The 18792-nt window shown below is 38.3% G+C and overlaps 1 protein-coding gene across 1 annotated transcript in view; it reads right to left on the reverse strand.

Annotated features, from left to right (window-relative positions):
- RPS6KA6 (ribosomal protein S6 kinase A6) overlaps positions 1 to 18422 on the reverse strand; it is a 181125-nt gene extending 162703 nt beyond the window's left edge. Inside the window, exon 1 of the mRNA XM_047843898.1 lies at positions 18345 to 18422. Coding sequence (XP_047699854.1) covers positions 18345 to 18422 — 78 coding nt within the window. The remainder of the gene's footprint in view (positions 1 to 18344) is intronic.
- Between the last annotated feature and the right edge of the window lie 370 nt (positions 18423 to 18792).

An 18792-nucleotide genomic window follows, 5' to 3' on the forward strand; every position in this document is an offset into this window, starting at 1 on the left:
ACTTTAGCCTCTACTACAAAGCTGTCATCATCAAGACAGCATGGTATTGGCACAAAAACAGACACATAGACCAATGGAATAGAATAGAAACCCCAGAACTAGACCCACAAACGTATGGCCAACTCATCTTTGACAAAGCAGGAAAGAACATCCAATGGAAAAAAGACAGCCTCTTTAACAAATGGTGCTGGGAGAACTGGACAGCAACATGCAGAAGGTTGAAACTAGACCACGTTCTCACACCATTCACAAAAATAAACTCAAAATGGATAAAGGACCTGAATGTGAGACAGGAAACCATCAAAACCCTAGAGGAGAAAGCAGGAAATGACCTCTGTGACCTCAGCCTTAGCAATCTCTTACTCGACACATCCCCAAAGGCAAGGGAATTAAAAGCAAAAATGAATTACTGGGACCTTATGAAGATAAAAAGCTTCTGCACAGCAAAGGAAACAACCAACAAAACTAAAAGGCAACCAACGGAATGGGAAAAGATATTTGCAAATGACATATCAGACAAAGGGCTAGTATCCAAAATCTATAAAGAGCTCACCAAACTCCACACCCGAAAAACAAATAACCCAGTGAAGAAATGGGCAGAAAACGTGAATAGACACTTCTCTAAAGAAGACATCCAATTGGCCAACAGGCACATGAAAAGATGTTCAGCGTCACTCCTCATCAGGGAAATACAAATCAAAACCACACTAGATATCACCTCACGCCAGTCAGAGTGGCCAAAATGAACAAATCAGGAGACTGTAGATGCTGGAGAGGATGTGGAGAAATGGGAACCCTCTTGCACTGTTGGTGGGAATGCAAACTGGTGCAGCCACTAGGGAAAGCAGTGTGGAGGTTCCTCAGAAAATTAAAAATAGACCTACCCTAAGACCCAGCAATAGCACTGCTAGGAATTTACCCAAGGGATACAGGAGTACTGATGCATAGGGGCACTTGTACCCCAATGTTTATAGCAGCACTCTCAACAATAGACAAATTATGGAAAGAGCCTAAATGTCCATCAACTGATGAATGGATAAAGAAATTGTGGTTTATATACACAATGGAGTACTACATGGCAATGAGAAAGAACGAAATATGGCCCTTTGTAGCAACGTGGATGGAACTGGAGAGTGTGATGCTAAGTGCAATAAGCCATATGTTTTCACTCTTATGTGGATCCTGAGAAACTTAACAGAAACCCATGGGGGAGGGGAAGGAAAAAAAAAAGAGGTTAGAGTGGGAGAGAGCCAAAGCATAGGAGACTGTTAAAAACTGAGAACAAACTGAGGGTTGATGGGGGGTGGGAGGGAGAGGAGGGTGGGTGATGGGTATTGAGGAGGGCACCTTTTGGGATGAGCCCTGGGTGTTGTATGGAAACAAATTTGACAATAAATTTCATATATTGAAAAAAATAAAATAAAATAAAATAAAAGGTAAATAAATAATTTAGAACATCACAAAAAAAAATAAATAAAATTGCACTATCACTATAATAGCCATTTGTTTTCTGCCATATTTTAGCACATACTTCAGCAAGCTGGAGATGAAATATACATAATCAAGTATCATTGAATTGAGAACTACCACTGGCTACTTGAAGGGCGACTTGCTAATCCAGAAAACCAACCTATAGAAACCTGATTATTTCAACATCAATGCAGTAAGTTCAAAGAACTAAGAAACCCAAATTCAAAGGCAATCAATTAGTAAAAGTAAGGTTCCTTTTCCATGTAGCAAAAATGATTGTAGAAGAACAGTAAATAAAAGCAAAAGGGACATATGTCCAAACATAATAATCCTCTCCAACTGACACAATCAAATGCCAGGAGTAAGGGGAGGGAGTTAAAACAAGAATAAGGCACCAAATGAATTGCCACACATACTGTGACTCCACTCTTGATAGCTGGCTTAAATAGAGGAAATCTATTAATATTTTGTAAAAACTGCCAATATTTTTTTAGAAAGCAAAGAGTGGGAAGCAACTATCACTTAATCTGCAAGTAATAATACCACAGGACTATAGATTTAAAACATTAATGCCCCAGAAAAATAAAATTTAAGAAAAGCTTTCTATAAGCCTAAATTTGTTGGTCTTTTTAACACAATACACTGTGCTTTCAGACATTTTCTTGTGACTATGGAAGAATGGATGTATACACGTAATTGGTATTCAGTTATCAAGAGAAACCTAGAATATTAACCAAATGATAGATATCTAATAACTAACATAACACCTTACACATAAACAGGCATTTAAAATAATCTACTGAATAAATGCATGCAAAATAATATTTAGAACCAATTAAAGCCAATTTCATTACCATCATGCTTTAAAAAGGACTAGTAGGGGCGCCTGGGTGGCGCAGTCGGTTAAGCGTCCGACTTCAGCCAGGTCACGATCTCGTGCTCCGTGAGTTCGAGCCCCGCGTCAGGCTCTGGGCTGATGGCTCAGAGCCTGGAGCCTGCTTCCGATTCTGTGTCTCCCTCTCTCTCTGCCCCTCCCCCGTTCATGCTCTGTCTCTCTCTGTCCCAAAAATAAATAAACATTGAAAAAAAAATTTAAAAAAAAAACTTAAAAAAAAATAAAAAGGACTAGTAGTGGGGCGTCTGGATGGCTCAGTTGGTTAAGCTTTGGACTTCAGCTCATGTCATCATCTCACAGTTCATGGGTTCGACCTACGCATTCAGCTCTGTGCTGATAGCTCAGAGCCTGGAACCTGCTTCAGATTTGTGTCTCCCTCTTTCTCTGCCCCTCCTCCATTCACTCTGTCTCTCTCAAAAAATATATAAAACATTAAAAATTAATAAAAAATAAAAAGGACTAGTAGTTCTGCAAATGATAGGTTATTATGAGTTGAACTAAGCATATCAATATCATATACACATTACAAGGTATTTGTGGAACATTTGAGTTTTTAAAAGTTGTTGGTCCTGAGAAACTTAACAGAAGACCAGGAGGGAGGGGAAAGGGGGAAAATAAGTTACAGAGAGGGAAGGAGGCAAACCATAAGAGACTCTTAAATACTGAGAACAAACTGAGGGTTGATGGGAGGTGGGGGAGAGAGAAAAGTGGGTAATGGGCATTGAAAGGGGCACCTGTTGGGATGAGCACTGGGTGTTGTATGGAAACCAATTTGACAATAAATTATATAATAATAATAAAGTAAAAACAAAAAATAAAAATAAAATAAAAGTTTGATTCAGTGACAGAGAAGCAGCTTCCCTGGTTATTATTCAGGCAGGAATGTTTACTCTGCTTGGTTGAAATCAAAGCTAATGACTTTAATGGTTTTTAATAGATCCAATGTATGCCTAATGCCAAGGCACTGGCCATCCAGCCAGTATCATATCACCTACAACATATGCATTAGAAAGTTTACTTTCAAAGAATATGTACATATACATGTGCAGAAGAATTCACGTGTATACATGACATATGTACATACATGGCATTCTTTGGTAGTAATTCTTCTTCCTGGAGTAACCTCTTAGAGATATGAAGTCCATGTAATTTCATTAAAATACTACCTTGGGAAACGTGAAATAAGTTTAAACTGCCCATTGAGTTATTTATCAGGGTAAAAAAGAACTTTGTTTAGGACACTTAAATTTTAGAGTCATTTTGTTAAAACAACAGGACTTTATTAATCTTGTCAAACATTACAAAGCACAATTGCTTTACTTCTCAAAATAATAAGAAACATTAATTTTCATCTTATATATGAGGAAACTGAAGATCTTTATTTGCTTTTGCACTTTGTCAGATATCAGTTAAGCATATTTGTGTGGATCTATTTCTGGGTTCCCTATTTTGTTCCATTAATCTATGTATCTATTCTTCCATCAATACAACACTGTCTTAATTACTTGCTGTAATATAGTAAATCTTAACTTTCCATATAGAATAATTCCTTGCATTTAGTCTTCTTTTTCAAAATTGTTTTAGATATTCTAGGTCTTATATAAAAATGTGTATGTCTAGGAAAAACTTCATTGACTTTTGTTGACCTTTATTTTGAGTAGATATGGTTATTAAATTGGCAGATCTGATTTACTTATCCGATATGGTTACCAACAACTTGTCTACATCCTCTCCTTATCTTTAATATTGTCCTTATGGGGGGGTGGGGGCAACAATGTATAGATAAAAGTGCATGAAATTATGAAAATTATCTAGGTTCAAATTCCAAATATGCCTCCCACTAATTTATACGTCTTTTTCTCATCTGTTAAAAAGACGCACCCTTTTCTTACCAAGCTATTTTGAAGAGTGAATAAAACTGAAGAGATCATACATGCTCAATAAATGTCATATCTTTCTCCCTTAGGTTTAGAAACATTTAAAATGGAATGTATTCCACTGTCTTTTAGGTAAAAATGTTGCATTAGGTGTTAGATTACTATATTCCCTCTTAAAGTGTGTGCCCAATCACTTTATAGGAGAGGCAGATAGGTCCTATAGTAAGAATAATTGTCTATGGCCTTTGAAATTTTTGTTACAGATGTAGTAGGATATTTTATCGAAAACAGAGTCACTATCTCCTTACTTAGCTGGTAAGACACATAGATCATTTTAATCTACACATTATAAGGATAAGCAACATCAAAATCAGCTAGATCACTTATATTTTGTCTTTACTCTTATGGGAAAGCATGTTCCTCAAAACTACACAGCAAGAGTATACAAGACAGCTCAAGTACTTCCAATACCCCAGCCATATCTTAAAATAGCAATAAAATGAAACATGCAGAAAAAACAATACAATTCACAGGAAATTTATTTTAGGGCTAATTGCTAGCTTTTGTAATTGATATGCTTTTTGTTGTTGTTGGATAATGAGAACTATATCACTAATTATATTTCTACTCTGGCCCAGAACTATGTTTTTATATCCTTGGTTGTATACCATAATCATCTGGGGAATGATGCCCAGGCCCCCACCAGATCAGTAAATTATGAATCTCTATGAGTCACTAGCATGGAAAATTATTTTTAAATTCCCAGGTATATATAATATACAGTCAGAGTTGAGAACTACCAGCCCAAGGAAATTCAAAGCCAAATTTGCAATTCAACTATATTTTAAATGTGTAGACGACTCTTATAGCCTACTTACCTGTGTTCTATTTCACTTTCCCACCCCATCTCCATCCTTTCCATACATCTCCTACTTTATGTTTTTCTTTATCCTAAATACCAAACTAGTTTGTTATTGGATTGTATTTCCTATAAACCATCTCAAAGACTTTGTGAAATGAAGGAAGGTATAAGTAAAATTCTCTCTCAGGTGCATACATACACATGCACACATGCACACACACACACACAGTAGGACCTACTTCAAATGTATAGATACAGGTTGAAATCCAGCAGCAAAATCAGTTATATAGAATTCCTCCAGGTAAATTCAGAAAACACTGCTATTATCTACAAAAACCTGATTAAGCTCAACTCTAAATCTCTCTCCCATCCAACTCCTTTCCCACTTCCTATGTAAAAACAAACCAAAAGAAAACAAAATACACAAAGAAAACTATCAGCAAGAATAGTAAATAATCTTTGAAAATAACGTGTAAACATTGTATAGCAAATTCTGACAAAGTACTAAAAGGCTTTTCTAAATATTCCAAGTGCTTACCAAATCTTCAGAATTGCTGATAAAGACAATGAAAGCATCCACCAATACAGAAATTTTCAAGAAGGTAAAAAATTTTGTATTTCCTTCTCACAATTAGAGATGGAGACTATAAGAGAGGTGGTATTGAAACAACAGTGTGGTCCACAATAGCAACACCACCAAGTCAGTTATTATGCAATGGTAATGATAATGATAAGCTCTCTTGATGAAATAATCAAGGTCAGTAAATACAGAGGTCCTTCCCTGAAGGAACTGACTGGAATATTTCCAGACCAGACCTGATTAAAGGAAAACAGTTTTGGAGGAGACTGGAGGCACTTGTGGTGGAGAGAGCAGGGCCCTATTGGCCCCTCCCACTTCCTAATCCAAATAAACTTTGTGAAAACACACAAGAAATACAGATGTCCCTATTCCTTTTTCTACATTCCAGAAAGTAGCACCAACCACTATTTTCAGAACAGCCCTCTGCACCCAGGGGCTGCTGACCATTTAAGATGAATATTGATGAAACAAGAATTACAGGTCCAAGACCATTTAAAAAGCATGAAGGGGCGCCTGGGTGGATCAGTCAGTTGGGCATCTGATTTTGGCTCAGGTCATGATCTCACAGTTCCTAAGTTCCAGCCCTGCATTGGGCTCTGTGCTGACAGCTCAGAGCCTGGAGCCTCGGATTCTGTGTCTCCCTCTCCCTCTGCCCCTCCCCCATTCGTGCTCCATCTCTGTCTCTCAAAAATAAATAAATGTTAAAAAGCATGAAAAACTTTTTAGCTAAGAAATAAATGCATTTGTCTGTAGCAGTAAAAATTTTAAGCACAGTAAGAAATCATCAGAGTGGTCTGCTTTTGTTGAAGACAATATGAGAGAAGGGAAAGTTCATTTTAGCTTTCTATCTACCTATGCTGCAAAGATCTACTATCTTTGTACTAGTCCAGTGGCTAACATAGACACTTATATTGGCTGGAATGCATTAAATATGTATTAAATTAAGGACTATCAAAACACTCCTAATAAGTGTTGTTTTTCATTCTTCCCTCTTATTTCTAATCAGTTGCCAACTTCTGTTTTATCTCTGTAAGTTCTTTCCCCATAAGTCTTCTTTTCTACCCTTTTTGCCCTAGTTCAAAAATCTCACTATTACTTCCACTAATACAATAGCCTCCTAGCTGTTATTCCCCACCTTCAGTCTCTCCCTGACTCTGATCTATCCTACACACTACCATCAGTTATTTTTCAAAGCATAGATCTAGTCATGTCACTCATGTCCTTGACATCCTTTATTATATCCCCTTTATAAATTAACATTGAACCCTCAAATCCTTTTAAATCCCCATGAAAACTGGGACTAACCTACCTTTAGTACATTCCCTACCTCATCTCACACTGTATCTTCATTCTCACATCATAGACTTATATCCTAGCAGTATTAGATTCTTCCTACAAGAACACCCCTATGTATTTGCCTCTACTGTACCGATCCACCAGAAATATGCTCCGTTCATCTCTATCTGTGAAAATATTACCCACTCTCTACTGCCCTGCTCAAATTCCACCTCTTTCACAAGGCATTACCAGATCTATCCCTAAATCACTACCACAACCACCTCATTGTTGATGGTCTTGTGATTTGTATAACAGAAGTTTCCATACATGTCTATCTTGCCCACCCAAATGTAAACCCATGGGAATGGGGTAAGACTTTGTGTGGTATATATTTAGGCATTTCATATTACAATACTATGTACTGCACTGCCTTGTACCCTATAAACACTTGATCAACTGAACCAATTCCTACCATGACAAAAGTTCAGAAAGGGGGGAAAAAATAAATGTCAATGAAATACCTCATTAGCCAGTTATAATAAATTGAATTGTCTCTTATCCCCCCTAGTGCTCCTAACTTCATATTTTATCCCTGAATCACCCTATCTGTGATTACAAAAGTGATTACTATACTTCAATGAAATATTCAGATATAGGATGAAAGTCTTAAGAAAAACTTCTCATAATAGAGAAAGCTGGGGGCTATGACCACGGCTATCTAAATCCCAAAGGTTTTTTTTTTTTCTTTTTGACAGAAAGATGGAGCATTTTATTATCTTTTAATATGAAATTTACTGTCAAATTGGTTTCCATACAACACCCAGTGCTCATCCCCACAGGTGTTTTCCTCAATGCCCATCACCCACTTTCCCCTCCCTCCCACCCCCATCAACCCTCAGTTTATTCTCAGTTTTTAAGAGTCTCTTATGGTTTGGCTCACTCCCTCTCTAACTTTTTTCTTCCCTTCCCCTCCCCCATGGTCTTCTGTTAAGTTTCTCAGAATCCACATAAGAGTGAAAACATATGGTATGTTTATAGCAGCACTTTCAACAATAGCCAAATTATGAAAGATCCTAAACGTCCATCAACTGATGAATGGATAAAGAAATTGTGGTTTATATATATACAATGGAATACTACTTGGCAATGAGAAAGAATGAAATATGGCCTTTTGTAGCAATGTGGATGGAATCAGAGAGTGTTATGCTAAGTGAAATAAGTCATACAGAGAAAGACAAATCCCAAAGTTAATATAGGTGACAATAATTCAGAGTTTAAGGGTGGGGGAAAGAAAAATGATGATGATTGCGGGGAAAGAGAGGGAACCCCTGTGTATTAGAGATGTACTATTTGCAAAGCAACTTTTATTTATTTTGTTATCCTTAGATCTTTTTTAACAAAAATAGTCATGGTTTAATTTGATGTTAAATTGTATTCACTATCTCTAAAACAACTCCAAGCATTTTGTAATGCAAGAGTTATCTTGTCCAAGAAATTCAGCTATACACATTTCTGTTGCTTTCCTACATACCCTCATCTGAACAAAAAATTCAAAGCATCAAAAGGCTTAATACTGCCTAACAGTATTATATGCATAATACTGCCATAACAATTACAAACAAAATTTGTTGGTAGAGCTGAAATAAGATAGAATTTCTTTTTCCCCCTTCCATGAAACAATTGCACTGTGAAAGACATATGCCCTAATTCTGGTACTGAAAGATATTTTCATTTTTTTGTTGTTGTTGTTTTTGTGATAAGTGTATTAAACCCAGTACTGAATTTTTTAACATAACAATGCTTGAAATTTTTTTTCCCATTTACAAATGAAGAAACTTAGTCTCAGAGAGACTAAGTGTTGGGTCACACATCTAGTATGAGTTGGAGGGGAGAATGGAACCCATATTAATAAGCTTCCTAAACCCATGTTCTTTCCTCTGTTACTATAGGGTCTCATTAAATTAAATAAAACTAGCAATTTTTCTCAATCTGCCATATAGGTGTCATTCTGGTTAAATATTTAAAGTCTGTGGCTTTAATCCCAAACTGTTTTTATCAGTGAACTTTATTTCTAAACTAACTTCTTTAAACAAAGCCAGTATTGATAAAGAAATAATATAAAAGTACCATTTAGAGAAATGAAGATGGTGGCATAGCAGGAGGACCCTAGGCTCATCTCATCCCATCTCTTGAATACATCTAGATGACTATCAAATTATTCTGAATACCAAAGACATCAACGTGAAGACTGATAGAACAAACTCCACAACAAAAGGGAGAGAAGAAGCCACATCCAAGAAGGTAGGAAGTGTAGAGACTTGGTTTGGGGAAGAAATGGATGACAGGTGTTGTAGGAGGAAGGAAGCCATGGTCCCAGAGAAATGTAAGAGAGAAAGAAGCATACAGTGGAACTCATAAAGATAATACTTCCCCAAAACCACTGCCTGGGAAAACGAGAGGAGCTGATTCTCATGAGTTTTGCAAGGAGCAGGGCTTGAAGACTGGAGTTCTAAAGGTCTGAGGCTAGGCTGGAATAGAGCCCTGAGGGTACTACCCTACTCCTGGGGAGAGGCAGACAAACAAATCTAGGGGCAGACAGCATAGAAACAGTGATCTGAGGAATGCCTGGGTAACAAGGGGTAGATTACTGGCTCTTCTTGGATGTCCTACATGAGAGATAACATTGACAGGCAAGCCTCTTCAGGGACAGAGAAACCCTCATGCTCCATTTCCCTCCCCCCTCAGCATAAACACAGAGCCATCTGCCAAGGGCAGCTCAGCCCCAACACTGGCTGCCTGGTCTGTTTGTTTTGGGTACCACATCCCTGCACTCTGGTGCAACTGCCCTTCCAGGTTAATCCAGCACATCGAAACCCTTCCCAGTGGACTGGCGCAGGCTGCTGCCCACATCACTTCCCTAGAGCCTGGAGTTCTGAAAGTCTCCAGGCTTGGCTGGGAGAGAACCTGGAAGGCACTGCACTGCTCCTGGAGAGAAGGCAGTAAAACATCCCAGAGGCAGATAGTGATCAGGGAAGGCACCTGGGACACAAAGGAGGGAACCTGTTTGCTCTTCCCGGGGTGCTTCCCTGATGGCAGCAAGCACAGAAATCCCACCTCAGGGACAAAGGAGCTGGCTAGCCCCATTTTCCTCCTCCGCATAAAAACAGGACCAACTTCTGCACCACAGTGCCAATACTGGCTGCCTAACCTGATTATGCCAGGTCCCATACCCCTGTACTCTGCAAGTAAGGACTTTCTAGGTGAAGTTTGCCTCTGTCCCAGTATGCTGGGCCTCTTCCTGAGAAGACCAGCAGAACTCCCACCCACACCATGTCTCCCAACAGGACAGTTCTGCAAGGCTTCAGTTCTAGTGGAAATAGCATCAGGTTTCATTCAATAAGCAGACCAAAGCACACCTAGTTAAAACTCACCACACTCTAGCCAAGGACCAAACACTGCCCACTGCAGGCAAGGAGAGCTTCTGCAGACAACTGGTATGAAGGATAGAGCAGCCAAAACACAACAGCAGATGCACACAGCACATTCCAGTGAGACTCCCTGAAGTGTCAGGCCCTGAACACTGCATGATCTCTTCTGCAGAAAGCCATTACACTAAGGAATAGGAAACATAACAGGCTTTTCTAACACAGAAGAAAAGACAGAGACTTAGAAAAAATGCCAAAATGGAGGAATTCATCCCACATGAAACAAGATAAGGTCATGGCAAAAGATCTAAGCAAAACAGATATAAGAAATATGTCAGAGGGAGAATTTAAAGCAATAATCATAGAGTTGCCTGAGTGGCTCAGTCAGTTAAGCATCTGACTCCTGATTTGGTTCAGGTCATGATCTCATGGTTTGTGAGATTGAGCCCTGCATCAGGCTCCATGATGTCAGCATGAAGACTGCTTGAGATTCTCTCTCTCTCTCTCTCTCTCTCTCTCTCTCTTTGCCTGTCCCCTGCTCACTCGCTTGCTCTCTCTCGCTCTCTCTCCCTCAAAAATAAATAAACTTTAGAAAAACAAATTAATAAAAATAAAGCAACAATCATAAGGAAACTCGCTGGACTTGAGAAAAGAATGGAAGACTTTGGGGAGGTCCTTACTGCAGAGATAAAAGAGTTTAAAAAATCACTCAGAAATGAAAAACGCAATAACTGAGGTTCCAAACACACTGGATGCAATGACACAAGGCTGGAAAAAGAAGAGGAATGTATAAGTGATACAGAAAAAAATAATGGCAAATTAATGAAGTTCAACAAAAGAGAGAAAGAATTATGGAACAAGGAAAATTAGGGAACTCAGTGACTCCATCAAACATAATAACATTCATATTATAGGAGTCCTAGAAGAAGAAAAGGGGAAAGAAAATTTATTTGAGGAAATAATAGGTGAAAACTTCCCTAATATGGGGAAGGAAACATATATCCAGATACAGGAGGCACAGATAATTCTCATCAAAATCAACAAAAGCAGGACAACACCAAGACAGTGTAATTAAATTTGCAAAATATAGCACAAAATAAAAAATCTTAAAAGCAGCAAGACAAAAGAAGTACCTAATTTACAAGGAAACATCCATAAAGCTAGCTACGGATCTGTCAACAGAAACTTGGCAAGCCAGAAGGGAGTGGCATGATATATTCAAAGTGCTGAATGGGAAAAATCTGCAGCCAAGAATACTCTATCCAGCAAGGCTATCATTCACAATAGAAGGAGAGATAAAGAGTTTCCCAGACACACAAAAATGAAAGGAGTTCATGACCACTAAAGTAGCACTGCAAAACATATTACAGGGGACTCTTTGAGTGGAAAAGAAAGACCAGAAGTGACAAAGGCAAGAAAAAAAAAAGCAGAAAATCTGCAGAAACAATGACAAAATGGGCACTAAAATGGCACTAAATACATATCTATCAATAATCACTCTGAATGTAAATGGAATAAATGCTCCAATCAAAAAATATAGGGTGTCAGACAGATTAAAAAGAAACAATTCCCATCAATATGCTGCCTACAAGAAATCCATTTTAGAACTAAAGGTACCTGCAGATTCAAAGTGAGAGGATGAAGAAATATTTATCATGCAAACAAAGTCAAAAGTCAGACGATCAATACTTACATCAGACAAATAAAATTTTAAACCAAAGACTGTAACAAGAGATGAAGAGCACTATATCATCATATATCCAACAAGATCAAACAAATGTAAACATTTATGCCCCTAATAGGAAAGCACCCAAATATATGCAATAATTAATAATAAAATTAAAGGAAATCATTGACAATAATATAATAACAGTAGCAGATTTTACATCCCACTTACATCAATGGACAGATCATCTAAGCATAAAATCAACAGGGAAACAATGCTTTTAAAAGGCACATTGGACCAGATGGACTTAACAGATATATCCAGAACACTCTATCCTATAGCAACACAATTCACATTATCTTCAAGTGCACATTATCTTCAAGTGCACACTAGATCACAAATTAGGCCCCAACAAGTACAAAAAGAGTTAGATTGTACCATGCATATTTTCTATCCACAACACTATGAAACTTGATGTCAACTAGAAGAAAGAAAATTGGAAAGACCACAAACACAAAGAGGTTGAAGAACATGCTACTAAACAATGGTTGGGGCAACCAGGAAATCAAAGAAGAAATAAAAATATACATGAAAACAAATGAAAATGAAAAAACAATGGTCTAAGACCTTTCAGATGCAGCAAAAACAGTCATAAGAAGGTAGTATATAGCAATACAGGCCTATATCCAGAAGCGAGAAAAATCTCAAATAAACAACCTAACCTTACACTTAAGGGAGCTTGAAAAAGAACAATGAACGAATCCTAAAGCCAGCAGAAGAAGAGAAATAATAAAGATTAGACAAGAAATGGAGGAAAAACTTCCAAATTCATTCTCTCAGGCCAACATTACCCTGATACCAAAACCAGACAAAGACACCACTAAAAAAGAGAACTACAGGTCAACATCCCTGATGCACATGGATGCAAAAATTCTCAATAAAATAGTAGCGAATTGAATCCAACAGTACATTAAAAGAATCATTCTCCACAATCAAGTAGGATTTATTCCTGGGCTACAAGGTGGTTCAATATTTGCAAATCAATCAACATGACACTACATTAATAAAAGAAAGGATTAGAACCATATGATCTTTGCAATAGATGCAGAAAAAGCATTTGACAAAGTACAACATCCATTCATGATAGCATTTGACAAAGTACAACATCCATTCATAACAAAAACCCTCAACAAGGGCTAGAGGAAAAATACCTCAACATAATAAGGGCCATATACAAAAAACGCACTCTTCATATCATCTTCAATGGGCAAAAACTGAGAGCTCTTCCTCTTCAGTCAGGAAAAATACAAGGATGTCCACTCTTACCACTGTTATTTAACATGGCACTACTAGTCTTAGTCACAGCAATAAGACAGCAAAAAGGAATAAAAGGCATCCAAATCAATAAAGAATTCAAACTTTCACTATTTGTAGATGACATGATATTTTATATAGAAAACCTGAAAGACTCCCCTCAAAAAACTGCTAGAACTGACATACAAATTTAGTAAAGTCACAGGATACAAAATGAACATACAGAAATCCCATTTACAATTGCACAAAAAACAATAAGATACCTAGGAATAAACCTAACCAAAGAAGTGAAAGACCTGTACTCTGAAATCTATAAAACACTGATTAAAGAAATTGAAGATAACACAACAAATGGAAAAACATCCCATGCTCATGGACTGGAAGAACAAATATTGTTAAAATGTCTATATTACCAATGCAATCTATATATTTAGTGCAATCCCTATCAAAATACCCCCAGTATTTTTCACAGAACTAGAACAAACGATCCTAAAATTTGTATAGAACCACAAAAGACCACGAAATGCCAAAGCAACATTGAAAAAGAAAAGCAAAGCTGGAGGCATCACAATTCCAGATTTCAAGTCATATTACAAAGCTGTAGTGATCAAGAGAGTATGGTACTGTCACAAAAAGAGACACTTAGATAATGGAATAGAATAGAAAACCCAGAAATGAACCCACAACTATATAGTCAACTAATCTTTGACAAAGCAGAAAAGAATATCCAATTGGGGAAAAAAAGGCTCTTCAACAAATGCTGTTGGAAATACTATAGGCATGCAAAAAATGAAAAGACTGAAACCGGACCACTTTCTTACACAATACACAAAAATAAATTCAAAATGGATGAAAGACCTAAATGTGAAAGAGGAAACCATCAAAACACTAGAGGAGAACACAGACCGCAATCTCTTTGACATCAGCCATAGCAACTTTTTACTAGACACGTCTCTGAAGGCAAGGAAAACAAAACAAAACAAAAAAGACATTGGGACTTCATAAAAATAAAAACCTGCTGCACAGCAAAGGAAATAATCAACAAAACTAAAAGGCAACCTACTGAATGGGAGAATATATTTGCAAATGGAGTATCTGATAGAGGGTTAGTATCCAAAATACATAAAGAACTTATAAAATTCAACATCTAAAAAACAAAGAATCCAATTAACAAACAGGCAGAAGACATGAATAGACATTTTTTCCAAAGAAGTCAGACAGATGGACAACAGCCACATGCAAAGGCTCATTATCACACATCATCAGGGAAATACAAATCAAAACTACAATGATTTATCACCACACAACAGTCAGAATGGCTAAAATTAACAACACAGGAAACCACAGGTGTTGGTGAGTCTGCAGAGGAAGGGGAACCCTCTTACACTGTTGGGGGAATGCAAACTTGTATAGCCACTCTGGAAATCAATGTGGAGGTTCGTCAAAACTTTTAAAATTGAACTACCCTGGATTCAGCAATTGCACTACTAGGTATTTACCCTAAGGATACAAAAATACTGATTAGAAGGGATACATGTACCGGGATGTACAGAAGTATTATCAACAATACCCAATTTATGGAAAGAGTCCAAATGACCGTCAACTGATGAATGGATAAAAGTGGTATATGTAATGGAATATTACTCAGCTATAAAAAAGAATGAAGTCTTGCCATTTGCAAGGACCTGGATGAGCTAGAGAGTATTATGCTAAGTGAAATAAGTTAGAGAAAGGCAAATATCATCTGATTTCACTCATATGTGGGATTTAAGAGACAAAACAAATGCATATGGAGGAAAAAAAAAAGACAGGAAAACCAAAAAACGGACTCTTAACTATAGAAAACAAACTGATGGTTACCAGAGGTAGGGTGTGTGGGGTGATGGGTTAAATAGGTGATGGGGATTAAGGAGGGTACTTGTGATGAGCACTGGGTGCTGTATGTGAGTGTTTAATCACCAAATTCTACTCCTGAAAATAATATTACACTGTATGATCTTAGGATGACGAGTTCAAGCCCCACACTGGGTTAGAGATTACTTAAATAAATAAACTTTCAAAATAATATGCAATTTGAAAACTATAATCAATTCCTCCATCACGAAGCAAGCACTGTCTCACCAAAAACAACCAACCAACCAACCAACTAAATGCACACTGTAATGTATATTGCACTAACTCATGAAAAGTTAACTTTACTAAATCAGGCTGTTCTTTATGACCCTTACCCAGGAGTGTTCAATACCCATAAGACCTCAAGTAACACCTCTTCCTTCATCCAGACAAAAATCCAGGCAAGAGCTAAAATTATGGCTTTCTAGAGGGTGATGCCCTTTGAAGTTCCTACTCCTAGTATACTTAATTAAGACAGTCACTGTAAGAGCTCTCGCAACCAAAGCCTCTTGCTTATCCTATTTCCACTCTCCCCAAAACCTTCTCAGAAACCAACAGAGCCCATATTTGCCCTTTTCAGGCCCATTTTCCACCTCTCACTGGAACCAAGCTAGTTCTTATCTAAAACGTCCAACACACTTCCCCACAGGACAATTTTACAAACAGTGGTTAGTTCTTCATCATTATACCTCACTATTGTGCACTGGTCTAAAAATGTAACTATTAATAAGTTTTTCCTGTAGGAAATCATGTTCAGAATCTCAAACAAGCAATCCTCACACTTTTGAATGTTAATTCAGAGGTTAACAATTGCCCATGAAATAAGACAAGTAAAAGATAGATGCAGAAAAAGACTCCACAGTATATGATAGTGCATATAATCTTTAATTTTACCAGGATACAACACACAAAAAAAACCTGACAGAAATAACTCCTTTGACATTAAAGTTAACACATTCTCACTCACATTTTCTTTAAGGATTCCAATACATTTTCAAAAAGCATATTCCACAATTAAAGCATCCTTAGTCCTAAAAACTATCATGACTGGGGCTGCAAAGCTCATGCTGAAGGGTTAATATTCCTAAAGTCAACATCAACAAACAAGAAATTAAAATAAATATAAAGTCTTGGAGGTAAAATTGTTTCCTTCTTATCAAAAGAGCACTATTATAAACAACAACAACAACAACAACAAAGCTCTTTTACATACTAAACAGGTCTGTTCAGATATAGCACTTAGGTTTCACCTAGAATATTTTTAAGTCACTTGAAGAATTAAATCTAAAAAATCATAACTGTTCTAGACAAAGGAGGCAAAAATGCTATCTTCACCACAGTACCTTCACCTTTTGTTTTACTTCAGAGGGTTTAACAATTTCCACTTGAGTATTTTCCAAACTGCGGAGTTAGAGAGACCCATTGTTAAATCTCTATAATAACCTAAAACATACTGCAAACAACAAAAATACCATATATGGTAATTATGATTTAAAACAGTTCTGCATGCAAATGTAACAAAAATAATAAAATAGTAGGCATGCAAAAGGCTCTCCATCTCCCACCCCATCCTTATATACAACCATTTAACTGTTTTTATAAACGTGATACCTGGGACTATAAGTCAACTGATTACATTAGTGAATAAAATAAAATTCCTCTCCCTTTTAATGGTCTTGCTAGAAAATTCTTGAAGTACGAATCAATTCCAAGAAGAAATGAACCCTTTTTCATTTATCCTGTTCTTAAGAGATGTAGACTATTAAAATGCATTTTGGAACTGCTTAATTTACTTGTAAAATATGTACTATAGTGGAGAAGGTTCAACTTTAGACTCCTGAATTCATTTCTGTTACACATTTCTTGTTAAATGTTATCCTTGCACGTAATTTTAACCCCAATTTGTTGGAAATTTGAAAAAGATAAAAGAACGAGTTAAACAGAGAACAGTCCAAAGTGTATTTTTAAGGATGGAGCAAGTATTTGAAGACAAATTTGCATCTTGAGATGCGGAGGACTGCGATTGCCAGTGCTACCTCAAAATATCCTATTGTGAATCAATACTTGGCATTCACGTATTTTTATGAGGTCTATTATGACCTCTACTGGAGTACTATGCTGCCAATCCATTAAGTTATCATAAAATGATCCAATTTTCTATCCCCAAAGTCTCATTTTTAGTGTTTAAATGCTGCCCGCTTCTAACAACACCAACAAACAGCAATAACACTGCTTTTACAGAGTACCTGTGCACATCTAAGTGTTCACTACATAGCTGACCTAAGTCCAACCAGAACAGTTTCAGAAGAGCGAGAACAGAGAAAAATGAAAATATCCTGGTTGAACCTAGTAGTCTTCCAAAGATTCCTCTTAATAAGGGCTGGGGTTTCCTTTGCGTTTTCTTTTAAAGACTAACAGGGCAGAGACATCATTTGGGGAAAGAAGGGCAGGAGGAAGAGGGTGGTGGAACTGAGGGGACCACAGAACATCACCTTAATGTAAATAAAGAAACCTGGCTGCCAGTTAATCTCTACTTGGGTTGTTACAAAAACCACAACATGCCACGGAGAATCCAGCAACCTAAGTAAGAAGCACACATCCCTATAAGCAAAGGTCCCCAGAGTTAGTCTGACACCTAGGTATGTTTTTGTTGCGCTGGAATCCTAAAGCACACGGGGTTCTACAGCTAACTGGAATCAGCAGCTGTCCCAGAAAGTGGTCCCAACCAGCAAACCCGGCGCAGCAGAGAAAGAGGAATGCACAGAGCTAGGCGCTGCACCAGGGGGGTTCCCTAGTCCCATTTCAGGTCGCAAAGGGAAACTTAGTCACAACTCCAGCGTGGTTCGTGCAGCAGGAGCTCCTTCTGAGGAGCCCAGGCCCGGGCTGCTCTCGCTCCCCACGCCCTAGCCCGCCGTCTCCAGGGAATGCACAGTTGGGGCAGCGCGTGCTTCACCATCCTGCAGCCTCAAGGGATCTTGCCTGATCACCCCGCTCCCTAGCCCTATGCCCCTTCTCTCTCAGGCCTCCAGCCAGCGTCCTGTGGAAAGGAGGGGGTTGGCTCCAGTCCTCGGCCACCATACTAACCTCGCCGCTGCTTGCGCCGCCTCCGAACACCTCCATTTTTTGGTTCCAAAGCTCCTCCTGAGGAGTGAACGGTAGCATTGCCCCTTCAGGAGCACTTGAACAGGAGCTGCCAACTGCTGGAGCGACCGCGCATCCCGTCGTTTGAGCTTGCCTGCCGCCGCCAACACCCACGTAACCCTCAGACCCTGCTTCAGCCACCGCTGCCCTCGCTGCAGCGTCCGCTCACAGGCTGCGAGCTGAGGATCGCCGCCGCAGGCAGCTGCCCCAATAGACAAGAAAACTCTGCTGCCTCACGGAGAGCTCCTCTCGACTGGTGCTCAGCACTGCCGCCGCCGCAACTGTCGCTTGGCGTTGACTCTGTCCCCCACCCCTCTTCCTAGGGCCCCCTCCCCATCCCCAGCTCTGTCAATATGGCGGCAGCGGTGGCGTTACCTGTGCAGCGCTTGGA

Source organism: Prionailurus viverrinus, chromosome X (assembly GCF_022837055.1).
Source record: "Prionailurus viverrinus isolate Anna chromosome X, UM_Priviv_1.0, whole genome shotgun sequence".
Taxonomy (NCBI): domain Eukaryota; kingdom Metazoa; phylum Chordata; class Mammalia; order Carnivora; family Felidae; genus Prionailurus; species Prionailurus viverrinus.